Source organism: Bufo gargarizans, chromosome 5, assembly GCF_014858855.1.
Source record: "Bufo gargarizans isolate SCDJY-AF-19 chromosome 5, ASM1485885v1, whole genome shotgun sequence".
Lineage (NCBI taxonomy): Eukaryota > Metazoa > Chordata > Amphibia > Anura > Bufonidae > Bufo > Bufo gargarizans.
Window position 1 is genome coordinate 93,959,859 of NC_058084.1, and position 21,808 is coordinate 93,981,666.

A 21,808-nucleotide genomic window follows, 5' to 3' on the forward strand; every position below is an offset into this window, starting at 1 on the left:
AGTATGTAGGCAAGACAAACAGGGAGTTCAGGAGACGCATTGGGGAACACCTGTTAAATATTGCGAATGAGGATGATACACCCATTGCCCAGCATGTTGCGGAGTGCCACCCAGGAATACAACAGTGCATCTCTTTCCAGGGCATAGAACATGTCAGAGCATCTCCAAGAGGTGGAGATATTGATAATTTATTACTTAAAAAAGAGGCCCAATGGACCTTTACATTACGTACAGTGAAACCATTTGGTCTTAATGATCATATATCATACACTTGCTTCATCTGATGTGTATTCTCTCCACTTACATAATGTGTCATGTGTCATGAACAACACATATGAGTAACACATCAGTCATCATATCATACAAAAACGAGATATATGAGTTACCCCATAACATCTCATGAGCAGTGTCTAGCTCTGGATGTGTATACAGGGTGTTATTCCTACGCTCTGTATGTGTAAGACATGGTGATTTATATCCATCCCATGCATCAATGAATCACGCACCGATCAATGTACGATACAGAGAGCGAGATATATGGGATACCCTATAATACCTCATGAGCGGCCTCTAGCTCTGTATATATATACGGGATCCTATCTCTGTGCTCTGTATGTGTAAGACATGTTGCATATATCTCATGCATCAATTGTCATATGGGACTTATAAGTATAAGTTCCTATATGCTGGTAACTACCGTCTAAGCATCACCTATGACAAAGATACCAACCCCCAGTGTCCCCCTACGATGGTAGGCAATTTTTGCCCATAAAAAACTAATACCCACAACAGCGGTCAGCATACGAAATCAGGCAGAGCGGATAAACAGAACGTCTTACCCCTCCTGGGTGATGTCACCGCCTGCCGATGAAGCTCCGCCCAGTGGGAGTGGCGACTTCAATATGAGATCGGTGGCTGAGCGGCCGCGAGACGGCTGCTAACACATCGCCGGAGGCTGTATCTCTTGAAGCTGCACGCGCGCAAATAGCAGCGTGCAGCGTTCTTCATCAGTGTGCACAGTTCAAATTGTCTAAGACTATAAGAATTTGAACTTATGCCACTGCTACTCTGCTCCTGAGGAAATGTCACCACATATAGAGTGACATAGAAACGCGTCGAGCAGACGCTTATACTTGCAAAGACGGTCCTTTATTAGATAGTGATCGGACAATAGGGATGCAAATCAGCTGGGTTGTAAGTAGAGCTCGCACATAACAGCTCTCACCCACAGTTCACCTATCCTTTCTTCTATCTACCCATACTCACTACGTGGATACACTGTTGCAGCTGGCTACTGAAGCTGCCACTAATGTTTTTGCTGGTACCCCTGATACATCATTAGGAATCCAAGCACCTCTAGTGAGCGTATGGGAGTGCATCTGTGAATTTATCAGAATAGGCATCCATAACTGACCATACTGATATTCCAGCTCTGCACGTCTTACAAGCCTGGTCTGAGTGGTTATACCCATACAATTGTGGAGTGAGCCACCCATCCAGGCTTAGCCTGACAAATTCTACATGTGGCAAGCTCGCCACGATTTTAATCTATGAATAATAAAATTTCTTTTAAGCGTATATTCAGGCAGTTAAACATTCCTTCTCATTGGCCCACAAACAAGAAGCAGAGAGGAATCATTTGTTCAGATGGCAAAAAAAATTCAAATATTCGATATGACGAATATATAGCACTATATTCTAAATATTTGCAAATTCTCGAAGTGGCGACATTCGCGATAAAAATTAGCTTTTTTCGAATATTCGTGCTCAACACTACACAACACCCAATGGAGGCTGTACAGCTATATGCTAGTTTTCTCAAATGCCATATTTTAATATGAAATTTTCCTTTTTAGGGCCTGTGACTATAATAACCTATATGCAAGGCTAAAAATTACAAATATCAGGAGGACTCTGAAGAGATATATTGTATTAAAAAAATATTCTACTGCATGCAAGAAACACATACAGTGGTCTTGTTTTAAATTTGGGGATGGGGATGTTACCATGAAAGCAGTAAAAATCATAGTAGAAATGTCAGGGATCCATAATAATGCAGCTAAATGAATGTAAAATATGAAAAATAGACAGTACACTACCTCAGTTACATCTTATGTCCAACTAATATTTTCACTCCAAAATTGCACACTCGTAAAACCTACAGACATGTAACTTCACATCAAGTTCTCAGTTGGCCATGGCAAAACTGACTATGGGTATGCTTTTATACATACATCAAATGTGTCTTCATGGCCACTCTGGAATATATCTTCTTCATTACTGTAAAGAAAGACTGGCGCCGATGCTCTTAGATGTCCATAGAATATGATGTAAACTTGAGATGTGGTCCCGGCTAATGGCATTTCACTAGTGAAAACAGACACCTTCCATTTTCCAGCTGAATAAACAAAAGATAAAATATAAGGGAATAGTCTGATAGAAAGAGATAGACAATCATCTACTATAGGTTGTGTTATCCTTTAAAAACTAGATGAACATGAACGTCTGATATAATGGATTGCTACAAGTCTCTTGATAACAATTTGTCTTTTCCTTTCTAAATGTTAGCTCTTTTGTGATCATACAGGTGAAACTCAAAAAATTAGAATATCGTGCAAAAGTTCATTTATTTCAGTAATGCAACTTGAAATTAGAATATTGTGAAAAGGTTTAATATTCTAGGCTCAAAGTGTCACACTCAAGTCAGCTAATTAATCCATACCCCATGAGCAAAGGGGACCTGAGATTGTGACTTTGGGGTTTTAATAAGCTGTAAGCCGTAATCATCCAAATTATAACAAATAAAGGCTTGAAATATCTCGCTTTGCATGTAATGAGTCTATCTCATATTAGTTTCACCTTTTAAGTTGCATTACTGAAATAAATGAACTTTGCACGATATTACAATTTTTCGAGTTTCGCCTGTAAAGTAAACAATTTGGATATGTTTTTGGATTTTCAGAAAATACTGGCCTGTACACCTGTTCTAGACAAAAACAGACAGGTTTCCAGGCATAACAACATAGCTAAAGCAGACATCCAAAAGGTCACTCTGTCTAGTTTTGGTGGTAAGCAAGTCTGGCTTTTTCCCTCCAGAACATGCTCTTCTTTAAACCTTATGGTAGGTGTGGAAAATTACTAGCTTCTCATCGTTAGCTAGAAAGTCCTAAAAGTCTCTCAGGGTTCATTAACCCTTTCCAGAGTGTTGTGCAAACACAGTGAAAATGAACAGGATATATATATCATAGCACAAATATAAAATGCAGTTACATAGTATTAAATAATATGTCAGTGCAAGTTAACCATTTGAAGTGAAATAAAGTATGGAGTTGATGACTTTCCATAGGAGACGCAGGCAAATGTCCACATATATCCAGACTTCAAAGTACCCCTGCTCCAGGGTACTACATAACTCTTGCTCTGGTGAAAAAAATGCTTTATGTATTACATGAACAGCCATTAAAGGGGTTTTCCAGGCTTTTAATATTAATGACCTATCCTCAGGACAGATCATCAATATCAGATCAGCGGGTGTCCAACCTATCCTGAGGATAGGTCATCAATATTAAAAGAGTGGTAAACCCCTTTAATGACTGGAAATGTCTGGCTACACATGCCTCCTCCCAGCAATAAGAGCTGATCAGCAGGGTATGGCAAAAGAGAGACCAAATCAGAGGATATCAGGGATGAGTTCTTGAGACAACCATTTCATTGGGAGTTTATGGGTCATTTAAATAAGAAATCATCAGCTTCTCTCACATAAACCATAGTTCTGTTACTATAAAGCTTGCCCCAATACTTTTCTGGAATGAATATACCTTAATAAAACAACAAAGGCCTTCTGCAAGAAAGTACACTAGTAGAATCTGTGTTCAGGGTCTCCAGTGGCCCGTGTCCACAGGGATCTCTCTACTTCTTCCAGACAGGCATGGCCTTTGTAGTAGTTGCCTTCTCACTCCATTCTGGACCTGTGGCATCTTTCTCCCTGACCTCTCTCTGCCTGTAGGACATGAACTCCCTCTGTCTCTTAAAAAGGGATAGTGTGTGTGTCCTAATGTGCCCCAACCAATGGCTAGACTTGCCAGGGTATACTAGGCACATTACCTTGTAGTAGAGTCCCTCTGCAATGATATTCCCTAGCTTGCTAGGAACTGAGTAGGTGTTTGCTACCATTTGATCTTCTGTGGCTGCCTTCTTCCCATTGACCATATTGTACTTGTTCCACCGTTGACCCTGTGCTACCTACCCTAACTTTTGGCCTGTTTACTGGATTGAATGAGCTCTATCTGACCTAACCTCAGCTTATCCAATGACTAAGATTCTGCCTGGCCCCCCCACTGGTGGAATGCACCAGTGTTTCTTGACCCATTTGGGTAACTGTCACTGAATGGAGACTACATGAAGATGTAGTAGCAGAGACCTGATCAATATATAGGAGTCATTGGGTGACGACCAGGAGGGCACTTACATAACACCTATAAAAGTAGCTCTAAACCAAATCCGTTCAGTGACAGTGGGTCCACACCTGCTATGTTATAACTAGCTATTACTACTTTTTAGACAACCCTTCTAATGCTTCCTGGACAATATAGACATCTGTATCCAGGTAAGCATTAGAAATATGACTCAATATGCGTTGGATTTTTTGGTTCATTACATAGGCTTAAATTTCCAGGTGAAGGTAAATTCTGATCAACTACAAGGATTCTTATCCAGTTTTACTACTTGGCAATATGTGGTAATTCTATTTTATTACACAGCTCAGTGTCTTTATAATGTTATGTTTGGTAATAAAATGTTCTATTCATTTGAACTCAAGGCTCATCTGACCACTACTGGATGTCGTCAAGGGAAAATTTATGCCAGGTCTTAAAAGACAATGCAGCAGATTGTGAAGAGACACAAAAGTGTTCTTAATCATTTAGTTACAATTACAAGACAAATGGAAAAGACATGAAGCAGCAACATTTAAACTGTACTGGAAACATTGGCCCTCCTTTATCATGCCTTCACTTTATCAGGGCTTTTGCAGCTTTTTCAGCTCACTTGCAATAAAATAAAAATTGTCTCATGCCTGTGCCGTTACAGTTAGTTTCTGCGCATACATTAATGTTTCAAAATCCGAATCCGAACTTTGGTTTGTGGCTTGTGTCACACATGGTAATTAACAAACCCAAGTTCGGATTCAGATTTTGAAACATTAATGTATGTGCAGAAACTAACCACACAGGCATGAGACTACTGTGTGTTACTGGTGGCGATAAGAAGATTGCCTCAGCGGAGCTTATACATTGTATTGCTGTACAGAGCACATATTATGAACAAAGTTTAGGAACATATTGGGTTTGGACAGAATAGTCCAAACTGGCTTAATTTAAGACTAGTGACAAGCAACATGAGACATTTGATAAATGTAGCATAAATTACGCCAATGCAAACTCAAGCAAAACTGATTTCAAATATTCCCCCCATGATAAGTTTGCCCTAATGTCCATAATGCACTGCAAATGATTTTGATTTTGTCCCAGACTTCAACAAACAGAACCATGTTCTACTACTGAAGCTACTACCTAATGGATTTTAGAGGGATATTAGGAATACTGTACATTTTAGAGCAGTTTACTCTATTTTCATCTAAAAGACTTTCAGGGGACACACTGTTCTGCCTCCATGCTTAAAGGGGTTTGTACACTGCTTCTGCTGGGCAGCTAGAGTTTAAGGTGGATTTAGATACATCAATAATAGTCCAGATTATTGGAAAAGACCATTCCTCCGAATGGTTGTCTCATGATCAGTGTGGGGGACAACTTTCACACTGAACACAGGAGAGAAGGGGAACAGTAACTGGGCCTGGAAACTAAGGAAGGAACAGGACACCTCCTAAACAACCCTGATCCTAACTACCTATGTATATGAATAGACCTTGAAGGTAGGAATATTCCTATGCAGGATACCTAGGCCCTTTATTCCATATAAGACCCTGGAATAAGGTTAGGACCAGAGACAACCCATTCCTCCCCAGATGGACAAAAGGAAGTCTCTGTCTCAGGCCCAGATACAAACAACAGGGAATATAACATACACAAACAAACACGACACTTAACTTATGTAGAGATGGATGAGAAGGAACACCAGAAACGACCTCACACCAGCTCAGCCAAACCCAAATGAAAGCTATATACCGCATAGTCAGACTATAAAGGATAGAAGTGATGACCACTGAGCAACAGCTGAGAAAAGGGAAGTGGTCAATAACCCTATCAATACTGAATCAAGAGAAATAAGGAGGCTGATAGATTCTTCCACGCTCAGCCAGTCTCCTTGATCTCCTGACATCAGTCACCTGAGGGACCCTGAAAGGTTGTTTCCAATCATCTGGCCGTCTAAATGTGCAGCCGATCACCAGATGAACGAGCGAAACGCTTGTTCATTGGGTGATCCTGTCATTCATGCAGGCACCACCCATCATAGCTTCTGAGCAGCAGATTGTGTGGTCTAAACAGCGATCTGCTGATCAGAAGCCATAATTATGTATAAGGAGGAGAGATCGCTACAGTGAAGGAGATCGCTACACATAAATTACAACAAAAGAAGGGGAAAAGACATGAATCAGCAACATTCTATCTGTACTGGAAACATTGGTCCTGCTTTATTATGCCTTCACTCCAGAAGTATGGCTTCAAGTCACAAAATAGGGCTTTTGTGACTTTTTCAGCTCACTTGCAAAACATTTTTAGTATTGTGCCTGTGCCGTTACAGTTATTTTCTGCGCATACATTAATGTTTTCAAAATAAGAATCCAAACTTCGGTTTGTGGCTGGTGCCATGGTCATTAATGAACCCAAGTTTGGATTCTGATTTTGAAGCAATTAAGTATGTGCAGAAACTAACCGTAACAGCACAGGCATTAGACTAAACAAGCCTTGCGTTACTGTTGGCGATAAGAAGATTGCCCATGCATTGTTCTTTGGGTGACCCTGTCGTTCATGCAGGCACCACCCATCATGGCTTCTGAACTGCAGATAGTGTGGTCTAAAGAGCGATCTGCTGCTCAGAAACCATGATTCTGTATGAGGACGAGGAATCACTATAGCAATCCTCCATCCTCATACAGTGGAGTTCTAAGGGAATAACTTTTCTCTTCTTCGAGGGAGCTTTCAAGGACTAGAAAAAAGGTTTGTTTTCTTCCAGAGACCCACAATTCATGTCTAGAATAGCAACTCAGCCCTGCCTATTTGAATCAGGATGAAATGCAATACCAGAAAAAGCACAAAGACAAGAACAGCACCGTTCCTGGATAAAGAAATTACACTTTACGTTGTAATTCTAAACAACCCCTTTAAACCCCCAGTCCACATGAGTACTATTTGAATTTGGTGCACACTCGCCTTTTAAAAGGCTGAAATTTGTATATACATGTGCAGCAGTGGAGTGGAAAATGGAACATCAGCTGTGAGAAGCAGGTAAATAGCTGATGTCTAGTTGTAATCCTCTGGTATCATTCATCTGTATTGTAGCACAGTATGATATGGCTTATTACATGAATATTTAACCACCAGTTGTGGTTATTAAAATATTTAGTATGTTTCGTTGTCTTCCATTGTTCTCTGTGTAACAGCCTGGGCTGACATTAAATTACAAAAGCATATGATATCCAAATTACAAGAAAACAATATATGTGGTAAGGATGAGCAAACCAGTTCAGTCAGTCCAAACTTTGCTATTTTTCAGACAGCAGACAATCCTGAATATTTTCAGGATTGTTTCAGAGGAACCTACTAAAACGGCGAGTACCACATGTGTATTGTAAGGGTATTTTTAAATACTGATTGGTTCTCCCCTTTAATTCTGTTTAATACTTTGTAATAGTTTATAAGTTTCCCTTGTAATGAAGTGGGCTAGAGATAGTATCCATCCCCCATTGTTCTGATAAGACCACATTTCTGAATAATCTTAGAGACATGCGTGCTGTACACTGGAGGTGGGGCTAAAAGTTTAAAACATTATGACACACATTCCCTTAGCAGACTCCACCAGGCTCTCCATTCTAGGTAGGATGTGAGTATGCTTGCCCTATCATTATTGTACACCCTGGGGTGTAGGTCATGTGTTATAACATGGTAGACAGTCATGGGTTATATAGCATGATCGATGGAGTCTCCACCCCATTTAGGCTAGTGATATTTATTTACTTTTTTTATTCTGTATGTGATTTCTTTGTGTTATCGTATATTTAATCACTTAGTAAATATATTTATTCACGTAGCCGTAGCCTGCGTAATTATTTTCATCCTCAAATCTTTTTAATTCACTTTACGTTACACCATGGCAGGGAAAAAGCACTTGGGAGGAAGAAGAAGGGTTCTCACATGATCCTGAGAGGAAGTGTGTGTGTGTGTGTGGGGGTCTTGTCCTGATTGGCTACCAGGATGATAGACAGCCTGTATGAGCAATCAGTGCTGCAGCAGGCAGGGAGGTGCCCTAGCAGAATGAGCAAAATGTCATTCTGTGCTGCGTTGTGAATGAGGGTGGTTGGGTGTTACAGTGTCTGTCAGGAAAACGATCTTAGGGAGTTAGGGAGAGTGAAAAAACATTCAGGGACAGTCAGAAATTAATTAGGCATATAACCAAGCCCGGATTCAGGAGGATTGTCACAATCCTCCAGCTGACTCCGATGAATAACCCTCGCCTTCCCGACGATGTCCCATCTTGCCACTTTTTGTCACCTTACATCACAAAAAGTGTAATACCAAGCGATCAAAAAGTCATACGCACCCTTAAATAGTACCAATCAAACCATCATCTCATACCGAAAATAAATGAGCCCCTACATAAGACAGTCACGCAAAAAATAAAAATAAACTATGGCTTTCAGAATATGGAGACACAATTTTTTATTTTATTTTTTAAATGCTTTATTATGTAAAACTGAAACAAACAACCAAGTTGTTATAGTCATATTTGATATTGTCGCGTCCACAACAACCTACTCTATAAAAAATATCACACAAATGATCTAACCTGTCAGATGAACACTGTAAAAAACAAAAAAAATAAAAACGGTGCCAAAACTGCTATTTTTTGTTACCTTACCTCAAAAAATGTGTAATATAGAGCAACCAAAGCTCATATGTACCCTAAAATAGTACCAAAAAAACAGCCACTTTATCCCCTAGTTTCCAAAATGGGGTCACTTTTTTGGAGTTTCTACTGCCCTCCAAAAACCATGTGGTGCTCCTTTCCTTCCGTGCCCTGCCCTGTGCCCTTTCAGCAGTTTACAATTACAAATGGGGTGTTTCTGTAAACTACAGAATCAGGGTATTAAATATTGAGTTTTGTTTGGCTGTTAACCCTTGCTTTGTTAGCGGGAAAAAATTGATTAAAATGGAAAATCTGCTTTCTTTAATTCTTGTGGAATTAACAAAGTTTGTAAAATCAGTTTTGAATACCTTGAGGGTGTAGTTTCTAAAATGGGGCCATTTATGGGTGGTTTCCACTATGTAAGCCCCACAAAGTGACTTCAGATCTGAACTGGTCCTTAAAAATTGGGTTTTGGAAATTTTCTTAAAAATTTTAATATTTGCTTTTTAACGTCCCAAAAAAAGAAAATGTAATTTACAAAATCATCCAAACATGAAGTAGACATATGGTAAATGTAAAGTAATAACTATTTTAGGAGGTATCACTATCTGTTTTAAAAGCAGAGAAATTAAAATTTTGAAAATTGCAAATTTTTACAAATTCTTGGTAAATTTGTTTTTTTTTTATAAATAAAAATAAAATATTTTTACTCAAATTTACCACTGTCATGAAGTACAAAATGTGACAATAAAAGAATTTCAGAATGGCTTGGATAAGTAAAAGTGTTTTAAAGTTTTTACCACATAAAGTGACACATGTCAGATTTGCAAAAAATGGCCTGGTCCCTAAGGTGAAAAATGGCAGGGTCCTGAAAGGGTTAAACATCATCTGCCTCTGATGAGGGACAATTTTTGGAGCTTTGGAATATGAAAAAGCGTAACACGTGTGCTGGTGTGGTGTGTTTTTAAACATGCTGTATAAAACATGCATTTACGTTTTATAAGGGGGAGAGTAAACATTCATAAAAAAATAAAAGAAAAAAGATAACAAGTTTTTCTATAAATTATGATTCCTAGGGGGCTAGAGGGGGTTATATACCAACTTGTAGGGCAATTAAACCAATTCGGTTCGAAACTAAACTTTTAAAAAAATGATTGACTGGTTCACTAAATTCTAAAATGTGGCAATAATGTTGGTAAATGAGTTGGTGTTGTGCAGCATTTATTTGCTGGCACAAAAACATTCATAGTGCATATATAAAATTAATAGGTTGCACCCGATTACTTACAAACCATAATAAAAAGGAAGAAGTCACATTATCTATGGGAACTGCCTGCACTATGGAGAGTTTTTGGAAAAGGAATCTGAGTTTAGTGAGCTGGATGAAATGACAGTTCTTTTATTAGTACATAATAAACGTTTAGGACTTTTTGCTGGGTGTACAGACATAGATAAACTTTTTATTACACCAGCAGCCAATTCACATTTAAGGACTGGATATTTGGTCCAAGAAAATTGTTGCCAATTGTAAGGAAACTTAACATAACTGAACCGTTCATTGTTGGCTCACAAATCCCCTTTTTCAATAGTGGATATAGTTTTTGGAAATTCTATAGAACGCAGTTTATAAACCTTAGATACATCACCAGGCCCTGTGGCTTTCCCTGGATTTTTACCATTGACAGCCTATCCTCAGGACAGGCCATTGGCTCTGGTGCCAGAAGTGGATGCTGGCGCTAAAAACCTCCGTCTACTGTGTAGTGGATGGAGCTGGCAACTGCAGTGCTGCTCCCATTCAAAGTGAGCAGTGTTGCAGTAACCAGCATTGTCTACTATACATTAGATGCAGTTGTTTAGTTCTGGCACAGATTTCAAATACTGGATCCACTGCAGAACAACTCATCAGAAGGGTGCAGGGTATCAGACCCTCGTAGATCAGATATTGAAGCATAGGCCATCAATGGTATTTCATCATAACGGTAATGCTATTTCAACATTGAATAACTGTAACACAACATGCATACAACTTTCATCCGTCTTCTGTACAACTTTGTTTCAGAAATGCGTCTTTTTTCTTGATATTTTGTGATACAATAGCTGACTAAGGCGTCTTCTATATTTGTAGCTCACAACTCAATGTGTGTTTCTATATATTGTAACTGTTGTCTGAGAATCTCCATCACAACCACTGAGCTACAAGAGGTATATCAATAAGACTGGACTTAAAAAAAAATATTGTACTACTACAAGCTCCAAAATCAGTTTTCCATAAATTAGGTTCTCAATAAGTAGGCAGATTTCTCACAGGAAACTTCTGTCTTTACTTGGACTACCTATATGGAGCCATTGCTACAGTAAGCTCCTTTTCCTATTGAAAACAAACGGTTGGTTTGTCACAAGGGGTATTTTCCAATATGTCAGCAAATCTTCAGCACATGAGCAAAATAGAGGAGGAACAGTGAGTGGCAGGCCCAATACTTTTTCTGTCTGAAGTATACATTCCACCTAGACTCTAGAGGAAGCACTCAGATGGACCTTTATTGCAGACTGCTGGCAATTCATTCATAAACCTCTAGTAGGAATAATGGCATAATATACAGTCATAAGAAGAGATCCTCCAGAATTATTACATGAGAAATGCAAGTAGTTACCAAAACTATTAGAAGATGTCGCAGGTCCTCTGTAACCATATTCATGCCTTGTACTTTGTTTTGTTGCCAGATCTATGCAGCTAGCTTGGTCTTGTTACTGTATCCATCCATTTCGACACTGTATGTAAGTTCTTAGCTTTGGCTAAAAATTATTTTTTGTTTGTCTTGTTAAAAGTGTTCAGCCATTTCTGAGATGCAAGTGTTACTGTTTGCAAGCTGCCACAATCTGTTTCCTTTGAATCACTTCATCTGATGGCTCATGTGAAGTGTTATCTGTGATCTCCTGACCTCATAAACACTCATTGTAGCTCAAATCTTATCAAACTGATAAGAATTTGGGTTAAATAATGGTTTAAGAAGTAAGGAGATCAGAGATAAGCGCTACACATAAGCCGTCGGAGGAAAGGATTCAAAGAAAACAGACTGTGATTTTTAACCTTTGTTTCTCAGAAACGGCTGAATATTTTTAATAAAGATTAATTGAAAAAAAGATTTTTAGCCCAAAATTTGTAAAAAGCAATAATGAAATAATCCCCCCCCCCCCCAAAGGTATACATAGCCTCTAAGCTTAGCTTTGGTATTTTATGTATGCAGTAGACTTAGATTTGCCACAGCTTGTCTCTTAGTGTATGTACTTGAAGTCTATCTAATAATGTATCATAATTGTGAGCCTTGAAATTCATTTGCCCAGTGATCTAATAGTAGGAAGGAAGTTTATTTTAGGCAGCAGTGCCTCTCTACATACCAGACACCAAGGAAAATGTACAAATGTTTGTTGGGTGTTTTGTTTTGTAAAAGCCATCATACCTTCATCTCAGAGGAGCAAACACAAGTAACAAAAGTGCATAGGACAAATCACTGTACATGTACACCAAAGTGGAACGGTCCTCATTCCTGCTAGTTAATTTAAGGAGAAGAGGCAACACCGTCCATCATCTCCTAAATTTCTTTCTGATCCAAAAACATAGGGGAAAATGCAGTGATTCAACCCATTAAAAAGATGGGTCCTTCTCATGCATGAAACCCAGGGTCAAAACATTGCATCAAGAAAGGAGTTTAATGGAGGATGGATGGTGTTGTCTCTTCCATTCTTGGTTACTAAAAAAAATAATCAGACTATGAAAACAATAATATGAATTGCCTTAACAGCCTACCTTTCCAGGCACAAATCAGTAGTCAGTAGGCAGTGAATATTGGGAGGAAATTGAGATTGTAGCATTGTATTGTGAATGTTGCTGTTGCACAAGAAGACAGAGATGCTCAAGAAGAACAGACTGAGCTGCTGCCGGAATGTTAACTGCCTGAAGCACAGCTTAAAGGGAACCTGTCAAGAGTATTTAGGCTCCTAAATCACTACCATGTAATTATAATGGACAGTAATATTTCAAATACGGTTTATCATAGCACTCATCTAATTACTGGCTTCTCGTAGGGTGCTCGTCTGTGCAGGTCCCTAAATCCACCTAAGACCCTCTTCTTCTTGCATAAACAAATTGACAGCACTCCAAAATTTCAGGTGAAATATTATGTGATTTATTCAGCTGGACATAACTTTAGGCAATGTTTCAGGCTATATGTAACCCTTCATCAGACCCAATGGACAAACACGCGTGGTTGAGGAGCCGAGAGCTGTCAATTAATTTATGCAATAATGGACATTAATAGTATTCTAAAAGTGCTTCGTATAATCTCCCAGATGCTAGAAATGTAAACTGAATTTATAACATCATGTATTATGTAAGTAAACAACTAGTTAAGAGTCATCTGGACTAATCCATTTCTATGTCATCAATCACCTCTTGTTTATTGGCTAAGCATCAGACTGTATAAGATTAGTGATGAGCGGCAGGTGCCATATTCGATTTCAACGAAATTTGTGAATATTCGATAGAATATTCGTTTTATATTCGTCGAAATCGAATATTCGTCATTATTCTAGTTATCGCGATTAATATGCGATTTAAATAATCGCGTATTGCGACTTTAACTTAAGCTACTCTGCTATTGTAATAGCAATGCGATTAATTCAAGTTATAATAATTGACTTTCGATTTCAACTTCGCACTGCTATATTCCATATTCGTTAATTCCAGCCTAATATGGAATATAGCAGGTCCAAGTTGAAATCGCAATTCGATAATTATAACTTGAATTAATCGAATTTCGATTTCAGCCTAGCACTGCTATATTCCATATTAGGCTAGAATTAACGAATATGGAATATAGCAGTACTAAGTTGAAATCGCCATGCGATTCCCTCGAGTTATATTAATCGCATGGCGATTTCAACTTGGACCTGGTTTACTATGGTTGGCTTCAATGGCTTGGTAGAATTAGCGAATATGACGAATATATTCGTTATATTCCACAAAACGAAGATAACGAATGTATTCGTCTATTCCACAAAACGAAGATAACGAAGTATTCTGCATCTTCGTTTTAGCTACCTATTGGTCAACTTCGCTAATTCTAGCAACCATATAGGAAAGTTTACTATAGAGATAGCTAAGTTTAATTCGCTATGCGATTATATGACTGCTTTTTTTTTTATAAATAGAATAATTATAATAATTATCAGGTATTATAATTATTCTATTTATTTTTAAAAAAAAGCAGTCATATAATCGCATAGCGAATTAAACTTAGCTGTCTCTATAGTCAACTTTCCTATATGATTGCTAGAATTAGCGAAGTTGATGAATAGGTAGCTAAAACGAAGATGCAGAATACTTTGTTATCTTCATTTTGTGGAATATGACGAATACATTCGCCATATTCGTTTTGTGGAATATGACGAATATATTCGTCATATTCGCTAATTCTACCAAGCCATTGAAGCCAACCATATAGTAAACCAGGTCCAAGTTGAAATCGCCATGCGATTAAAATAACTCGAAGTAATCGCATGGCAATTTCAACTTAGTAATGCTATATTCCGTGCTCATGGAGCGTCCCCATCACCATGGGAACGTCTCCATATACTAGAATGTACTGTCGGATTTAAGAATTACGTTGAAATCGCAATTCGATTATTTCAAGTTATAATAATCGAATTGCGATTTCAACTTAGCACTGCTATATTCCATATTAGGATAGAATTAACGAATATGGAATATAGCAGTGTTAAGTTGAAATCGCAATTCGATTATTATAACTTGAAATAATCGAATTGCGATTTCAACATAATTCTCAAATCCGACAGTACATTCTAGTATATGGAGACGTTCCCATGGTGATAGGGACGCTCCATGAGCACGGAAGTCGGCAGAAGCGGCAACGGGCACTGACTGGAGCAGCCAGGAAGCCAGGAATCCAAAGGACAGGTAAGAACAACTTTAGGGAAGTGGGAAAGGAAAATTAAAAAACCAAACAAACAAAAAACAAACGAATATTCGAAATGTCGAATTTATAGCACTATATTCGAAATATTCGTGAATTAGCGAAGTGCCGATATTCGCTAAAAAAATTCGATATTCGAATATTCGTGCTCAACACTATATAAGATGACCCTAAATCTTGACTGGTAGTATGAAAACAACAAAAATATATTCAAAGAGCATAGACGACAATGTAGATTTCAATTCATTTTTATTTGCAAAAATTACCTCCTGTATACCAAAAAGGAGAACCCAATAAAAATTACCAAACGGTAAAAACATTGTAGTCAATATACAGAAAGCAAATTCTGTTAAATTTAGATTTACTTGGCATCAGAATGATTTGGTATACAATCCAGTATTAGTTGTGGATAACATAGATGGTAATATGTACTGGAAGGATCTTGTATCAACCTTCTCCAAATAAGATGTTAAGGTAATAATGTAATAATATATAATGTAATATGTAATAATATAAGATGTTTAGAGACTTGGGCTGATTCAATTCCTGGAGAAATAAAAAAGGAAGCTTTTCACGATTTTCATGTACTTTCTTATGATTATTCGCCCAAACGGTTGATCCAAACTAATGTATCTTATTTTTTTCATTTACTGTACTTTAGGTCATTGACCAGCTGCACTTAACGTGATTTGTGATTAAAGTGACCATATCTAATCTTATGGACAACTTAAGGCTACTTTCACACCTGCGTTCAGGTGTCCGCTTGTGAGCTCCGTTTGAAGGGGCTCACGAGCGGCCCTGAACGCAGCCGTCTGGCCCTAATGCATTCTCAGTGGAGGCGGATCCACTGAGAATGCATCCGCCTGCCAGCGCTCAGCCACCGCTCCACTCAGTGAGCGGACACCTGAACGCTGCAAGCAGCGTTCGGGTGTCCGCCTGGCCGTGCGGAGGCGAGCGGATCCGTCCAGACTTATAATGGAAGTCAATGGGGACGGATCCGCTTGAAGATGACACCATATGGCTCAATCTTCAAGCGGATCTGTCCCCCATTGACTTTCAATGTAAAGTCTGAACGGATCCGCTCAGGCTACTTTCACACTTAGAAATTTTTCTAAGTTATAATGCAGACGGATCCGTTCTGAACGGAGCCACCGTCTGCATTAATATGAGCGGATCCGTTCGGAACGGATCCGCTCGAACGCTAGTGTGAAAGTAGCCTTAGGTAGCTAGCTCTGAGATGAGCTAAAGGTGCATTTTTAACTGAAATGTAAGACGTTTACTTGGTACCTCTAATACAATACATTAATACACATGCATTACCGTGCAGACCCCATCAATAGTGCTGCACCTTACTGTCCCATTGACTAAAAACACCTGACTCTAATTTTACCTTCACATTACCTGCTAAACCTAAAGGTTCACATACTTTTTACACTCACAGACATGTGATTGTGGATCATTTTCCTGAATAAGTGACCAAGTCTAATATGTTTGACCCATTTGTTTGATTTGGTTATCTTTATCTACTTATAGGACTTGTGTGAAAAATGTATGCAGAAATATACAACATTTTGAAGGGTTCACAAACTTTCAAGCACCGCTGTATGTCTCCATGATTACAGACTACAAACAAACCCTGTGTAGTCTAAATATGTAGTGATAATCCCGTCCATCTCCCCAGTATTTTAGCTACCTCTTTTAACAAAAATTGTGTATTTTTAGGATGGAAGTATGGAAAGGCAGTTTGACTTCAGGGTTGCAGTCTTTAGCTATGGAACTGTAGACAAAAAACAGTTGCTAATTTTCTTTTGATGCAATTGAGCACTAAAAAAAAGGTTGCAACGGTGTTCATAGCCTTTAAATCATATTCAGAAATAGCACCAGAGTGTGTACCCAGCATAATACAAATACATTATCATACAAAAATGATTTAAAACTGTTCATAGGGTTGTAACATAAAAAAGAATAAGACATTGTTATGTATGCATACAGTGTATCACACCTGGGTGCAATCAATAAAGTTACATTGTAAGAAAATACAAACTCCATTGCAAGAAAAATGTTTTCTGGTTTTCTGTTTTTTAGCCATACCAGTAACTAATAATCTAGCAGAGATGCTCTAATAAGAGATTTCTTTGCCTCTGCTTACTACTACAGTACTTCATAATTATCTAGGAATTTTACTTTTCCAAACCACAGAATAGAAAAAGAAAAATATAACTAATATAATTCATCTTTCATGGAATAGAGGAACATTTGACAATTCTAGTATATGTAGTACTTATCTATGATCTGAGCACTACTCTATAGAGTTCATTCTGTCTAGAGACAGAGATGGTTTTTGAAAACTGGGCGAATTCCCAGTGCCTCTATTTTCAAGGGCCCAGAGGGGCAACCTAAGAATGGGCCATGTAAACATTCATTGCCCTGCACCACCAGGAACTTTACTATTCCCTTACGTCCTACCAGCAGCACAGATGGGGTTAACTGCCCCCCGTGGACTGGTAGGACCGGCGGAATGTTTAATGAGCCCAAAGAATAAACCAATAAAAGAACTCCAGCTCCCTTAAAGGGAGGGGTTCATCCCCCAGCCCACCGTTTTTTTTTCTGTCCTTTGGACAGGTGGACTGGCGAGTTTTACTCTCTCCTTGTTGAGAATTGGGGACGTTTTTTGACTCTTAGAGCCATGAGTGTTCCCCTTTTTTTCCAGTTGTTAGTGCGCTTATATTTGCGCCTCATTTTCTGCAAGTGGATTAGTTCTACTTGCCTCGGTCTCCCCCTGTGAGTCGGCAGCGCTCCGCTGCATGGCTGGTATGGGCGCCGCCATGACCGGAAGTGACGCGGGCCTAGCCGCGGCGTCACTTCCGGTCCCTCGGCCGGCCGTTCGGTCCTGACTGCAGAAATTCAGGATAAAGTACCGGCCGGTTTTTTTCTTTCTCCAGGGGGGATGGAGGTGTGGTGGTGATCACCACTTATTCATTAACCTTCTCTTTTAGGGAAGGCTACAGCTGATGAATGGCAGTATCGTTAGGGGGAGGATTATTTTAACAAAGACCACTCCCCTGGGCGGAGCTACTCTATTTAAGCTCCCTGCTTCCATTCAGTCGGTCTCTGGCTGCGCTGCTCTTACAAGCAAGCTCCAGAGTCTCCTGCATTTCTGTGATATTTCTCTATCCAGACGGGATTTTTTTGCCTTTCAGAGCTTATTACTGACTCCTCTGGTTCGTGCTCCTAAAAATCATGGAGGGTTTTTCCCTTATTTCTTTTAGGATGTTTTGATTTTTTAATTGTTTTCCCTTTCTATTTTCAGCTATGGCCTCTCCCCAAGAGCCCAATCAGCTACGGAAAACAGCTACCAAGAGGAAACACCTGGCTTGCTATGACTGCAATACGCCTCTTGATGAGAGCTGCCCTTTCTCCAGGTGTGACAGTTGTCGTTCCACCACTGCTACTGAGCCTTCGATGCAGGACATGTACCAGTGGGCCAAAACTTATGTTGACGATTCCATTCAAGGGGTCGTACGTCTCCTTAATGAGAGGCTACCTGTTCCCTCCCAAGCTCCTATGGAGGTGAGCGGGGGCCCCGATAGGCCTTTACCCCTTTCTGTGGGGTCATCTTCTTCTGAGGAAGAAGAATCGACTTCTGGCTTTTTTCCACCGGAAAAGACTCAGAAGCTTCTGAGGTCCATCAGGTCGGGGGACCATGATGTTGACGTAGGGGAGTCTTCCGATCCCGCCTACCGGACCCAGCGGGTCTTTAGGGCAGATGAGACCCTTCTCTCTGTGATGCGCACAGAGTGGAAAAAGCCGGAAAAAGGCCCAGTCCTTACCAGGAAATTCAAACAAATGTTCCCAATGGCTAAACCCTTAGTGGAATCGTGGGGTTCCATTCCTAAGGTGGACATGGCAATTGCCAAGTTGTCCAGGCGCACTCTGGTTCCTGCAGACGATGGGTCTAGCCTGCAGGACCCTCTAGATAGAAGGACAGAGTGCACCCTTAGACGAGGTTACTCGGCTGCCGCCGCTTCCGCCTCGACTTCCATTGCTGCCACAGAGGTCTCGTCCTTCCTCAGAGCCAGGTTGAATCAGATCCAGACGGATGTCGACCAGAGTGTCTCTCGCGATGATATCCTCGCTGCCTTCAAGTCCGTCAATTTGGCCATGGACTTCCTATGTGACACAGCCCAACTTCAGTTAAAGTTGGCAGCCAAAACAATGGCTTTAGTATCTGCCGCTAGGAGACCTCTGTGGCTGAAACCTTGGAACGCAGATAATGCGTCCAAGTATAACCTCTGTGGGCTCCCCTTTGAACCTGGCCGTCTATTCGGATCTGAATTAGACACCATTATGGAGGGTCTTTCAGATAAAAAGGGGAAGAGTCTCCCCCAACAATCCTTTCGAGGCAGGGGTAGACAAGCCCGCGGGGGCCGGCCAGGACAGCAGGTTGGACGCAGAGATTGGGGGGGGCCGCCTAGAAAATTTTCTAGGCGCTCCCGTAAACCCACCAGGGAGGCAAAACAAACCTCCTGACTATGGGCCTCTCTGAGGCTCTTGGATAAGCCCTGCTATCCCTGTCGTTACACTTCTGGTTTTTCCCGTACCCCTTCTCCACCTCCCTCTAAGGGGGCGTCTTTTATCCAGACTCTTATGGGCCCAAGAAATCCCGCATCCTTGGGTCCAAAATATCGTTGCCATAGGCAATCTAATAGACCTTGTTTTTCTCCCCCCAGGAAGACTCATTGCTACTCGCAGTTTTTTGCCGGCCAGACAAAGAATCTTGGAGGTCTATGTTCAAGACTACCTTTCCAAGGGAACCCTGGAGGAGGTACCGGCAGGGGAGAAGGGTCTAGGGATTTATTCTCCAGTATACCTGGTTCCCAAGAAGACGGGAGATCTTCGGACGATCATAGATTGAATACTTCTCAATCCCTTTTTAAGGAGGACCAGATTCCACACGGAAACTATAAGGTCGGTCAGCCACCTCCTCAGCTCTGGGGAGGTGATGGCCATTCTGGACCTCAAGGCTGGGAAATTTTTCACGATCACGGTCCAGATACTAGGAGTAGGCAGACATCTCCAGTTTGCCGCCCCTCCCTTCGGAATCTCGTCTGCCCCCCTGACCTTCACCAAGGTCATAGTATCGGTAGTGGCAGCATTGAGACTCCAAGATCTGACCATTGTCCCTTACTTGGACATCTGGCCTCTACTTTCCCATCTTCTTCATGTCGCATTTTTTCTTCTGCTCCACCTAGGTTGGATTGTCAACTGGCTGAAGTCGAACGTGAGCCCTTCGACTTCTATCCGTCATCTAGGATTCTTAGTCGACTCTCTGGAGATGTCCCTCCAGTTGACACCAGAAAGAAGAATGCGGATACAGGACCTAGTAAGGGTCCCTTATGTACCACAACGAGTCTCCATATGGACCCTCATGAAGATGGTGGGGCTCGTGTCAGCGACTGTGGATGCAGTCCCTTGAGCTTTATAGCACCTCCGGCCCCTTTAGTCGGAGGTCTTAAACAAACGGAACGGCAGCCCCCTGGGGCTAGATTCCCTGTGCCCCCTATTCAACCAGTCCCAACTTTCCCCCACAGGGTGGTTTTATCTACCACAGGGGAAGTCTATGACCCAACCAGCTTGGCTCATATTGACCATGGACGCGTCCCTAGTAGGCTGGGACGCTCATATAGACGGGTCCCCAGTTCGGGGATCCTGGTCTCCTCAGGAGTGGCATCTTTTTTCAAATCTCCACGAGATGTGTGCTATCCGGCTAGCCCTCCTTCACTTCGCCCCTCAGATTCGGGGCAAAGCAGTGAAAGTCCCGTTAGACAACAGGACTGTCGTGCTTTATATAGACAAGCAGGGAGGCACAAGATTCTTACCCCTTCCGTCTGTGATCGGGGTAATTCTGCGGTGGCCAGAGCTGAACTTATCCCATCTATCCGCCACTCACATCTGAGGCTCCTTCAACGTCATCACGCACCGCCTAAATTGCGGCCTATCGACCATGGAATGGTCACTACATCCGGAGATCTTCAAATAGTTAGTCCTCAGATGGGGGATGCCATAGGAGTATCTCATGGCAACCGAGTTCAACGCCAAGGTACAGAGGCTTTGTTCCCTAGACAGGGAGGACAACCCCCTGGCGATAGGCGCTCTGACAACACCGTGGAGGTTCAGGCTGGCGTACATCTTCCCTCCCCTTTCCATGATTCCGAGGGTATTGATGAAAATCCGTCAGGATCAGGCCTCGGTAATAGCCATCATACCATTTTGGCCCAAGAGATCCTGGTTTTCCCAGCTCATTCAGATGAGTCGGGGACAATATTGGAGACTCCCCCCGGAGCAGACCCTGGTGTCATGGGACACGCATCTCTGCCCAGATCTGCACAGACTCAACCTGACAGCCTGGAGGTTGATCAGTCCCTTCCCAGAGTGGATGGGCTCTCTGAGTCGGTCCTGAGAACTTTATCGCATTCCAGAGCAGAGTCTACTAAAAAGGCCTACTCCCGGATCATGAGGATCTTCACCTCTTGGTGTAGCTCCAACCAGGTGGCGTTTGCAGATCCGCCCCTCGCAGCGATCTTACAGTTCCTTCAGGATGGGATGGACAGAGGTCTCGCCCCATCTACCCTAAAGGTCCAAGTGTTTGCCATCTCGGCCTGTCTTAACAGACCATATTCTCGGGACCCTCTCATCAAGCGCTTCCTTAAAGGAGCGGAAAGATTGAAGCCTACAAT

At 41.0% G+C, this 21,808-nt stretch overlaps 1 protein-coding gene across 1 annotated transcript in view; it reads right to left on the minus strand.

Moving 5' to 3' along the window:
- RP1 (RP1 axonemal microtubule associated) overlaps positions 1-21,808 on the minus strand; it is a 659,535-nt gene that overhangs the window by 548,450 nt on the left and 89,277 nt on the right. The window contains exon 4 of the mRNA XM_044295389.1: positions 2,235-2,398. Within this exon, the coding sequence (XP_044151324.1) occupies positions 2,235-2,398 (164 nt within the window). The remainder of the gene's footprint in view (positions 1-2,234; positions 2,399-21,808) is intronic.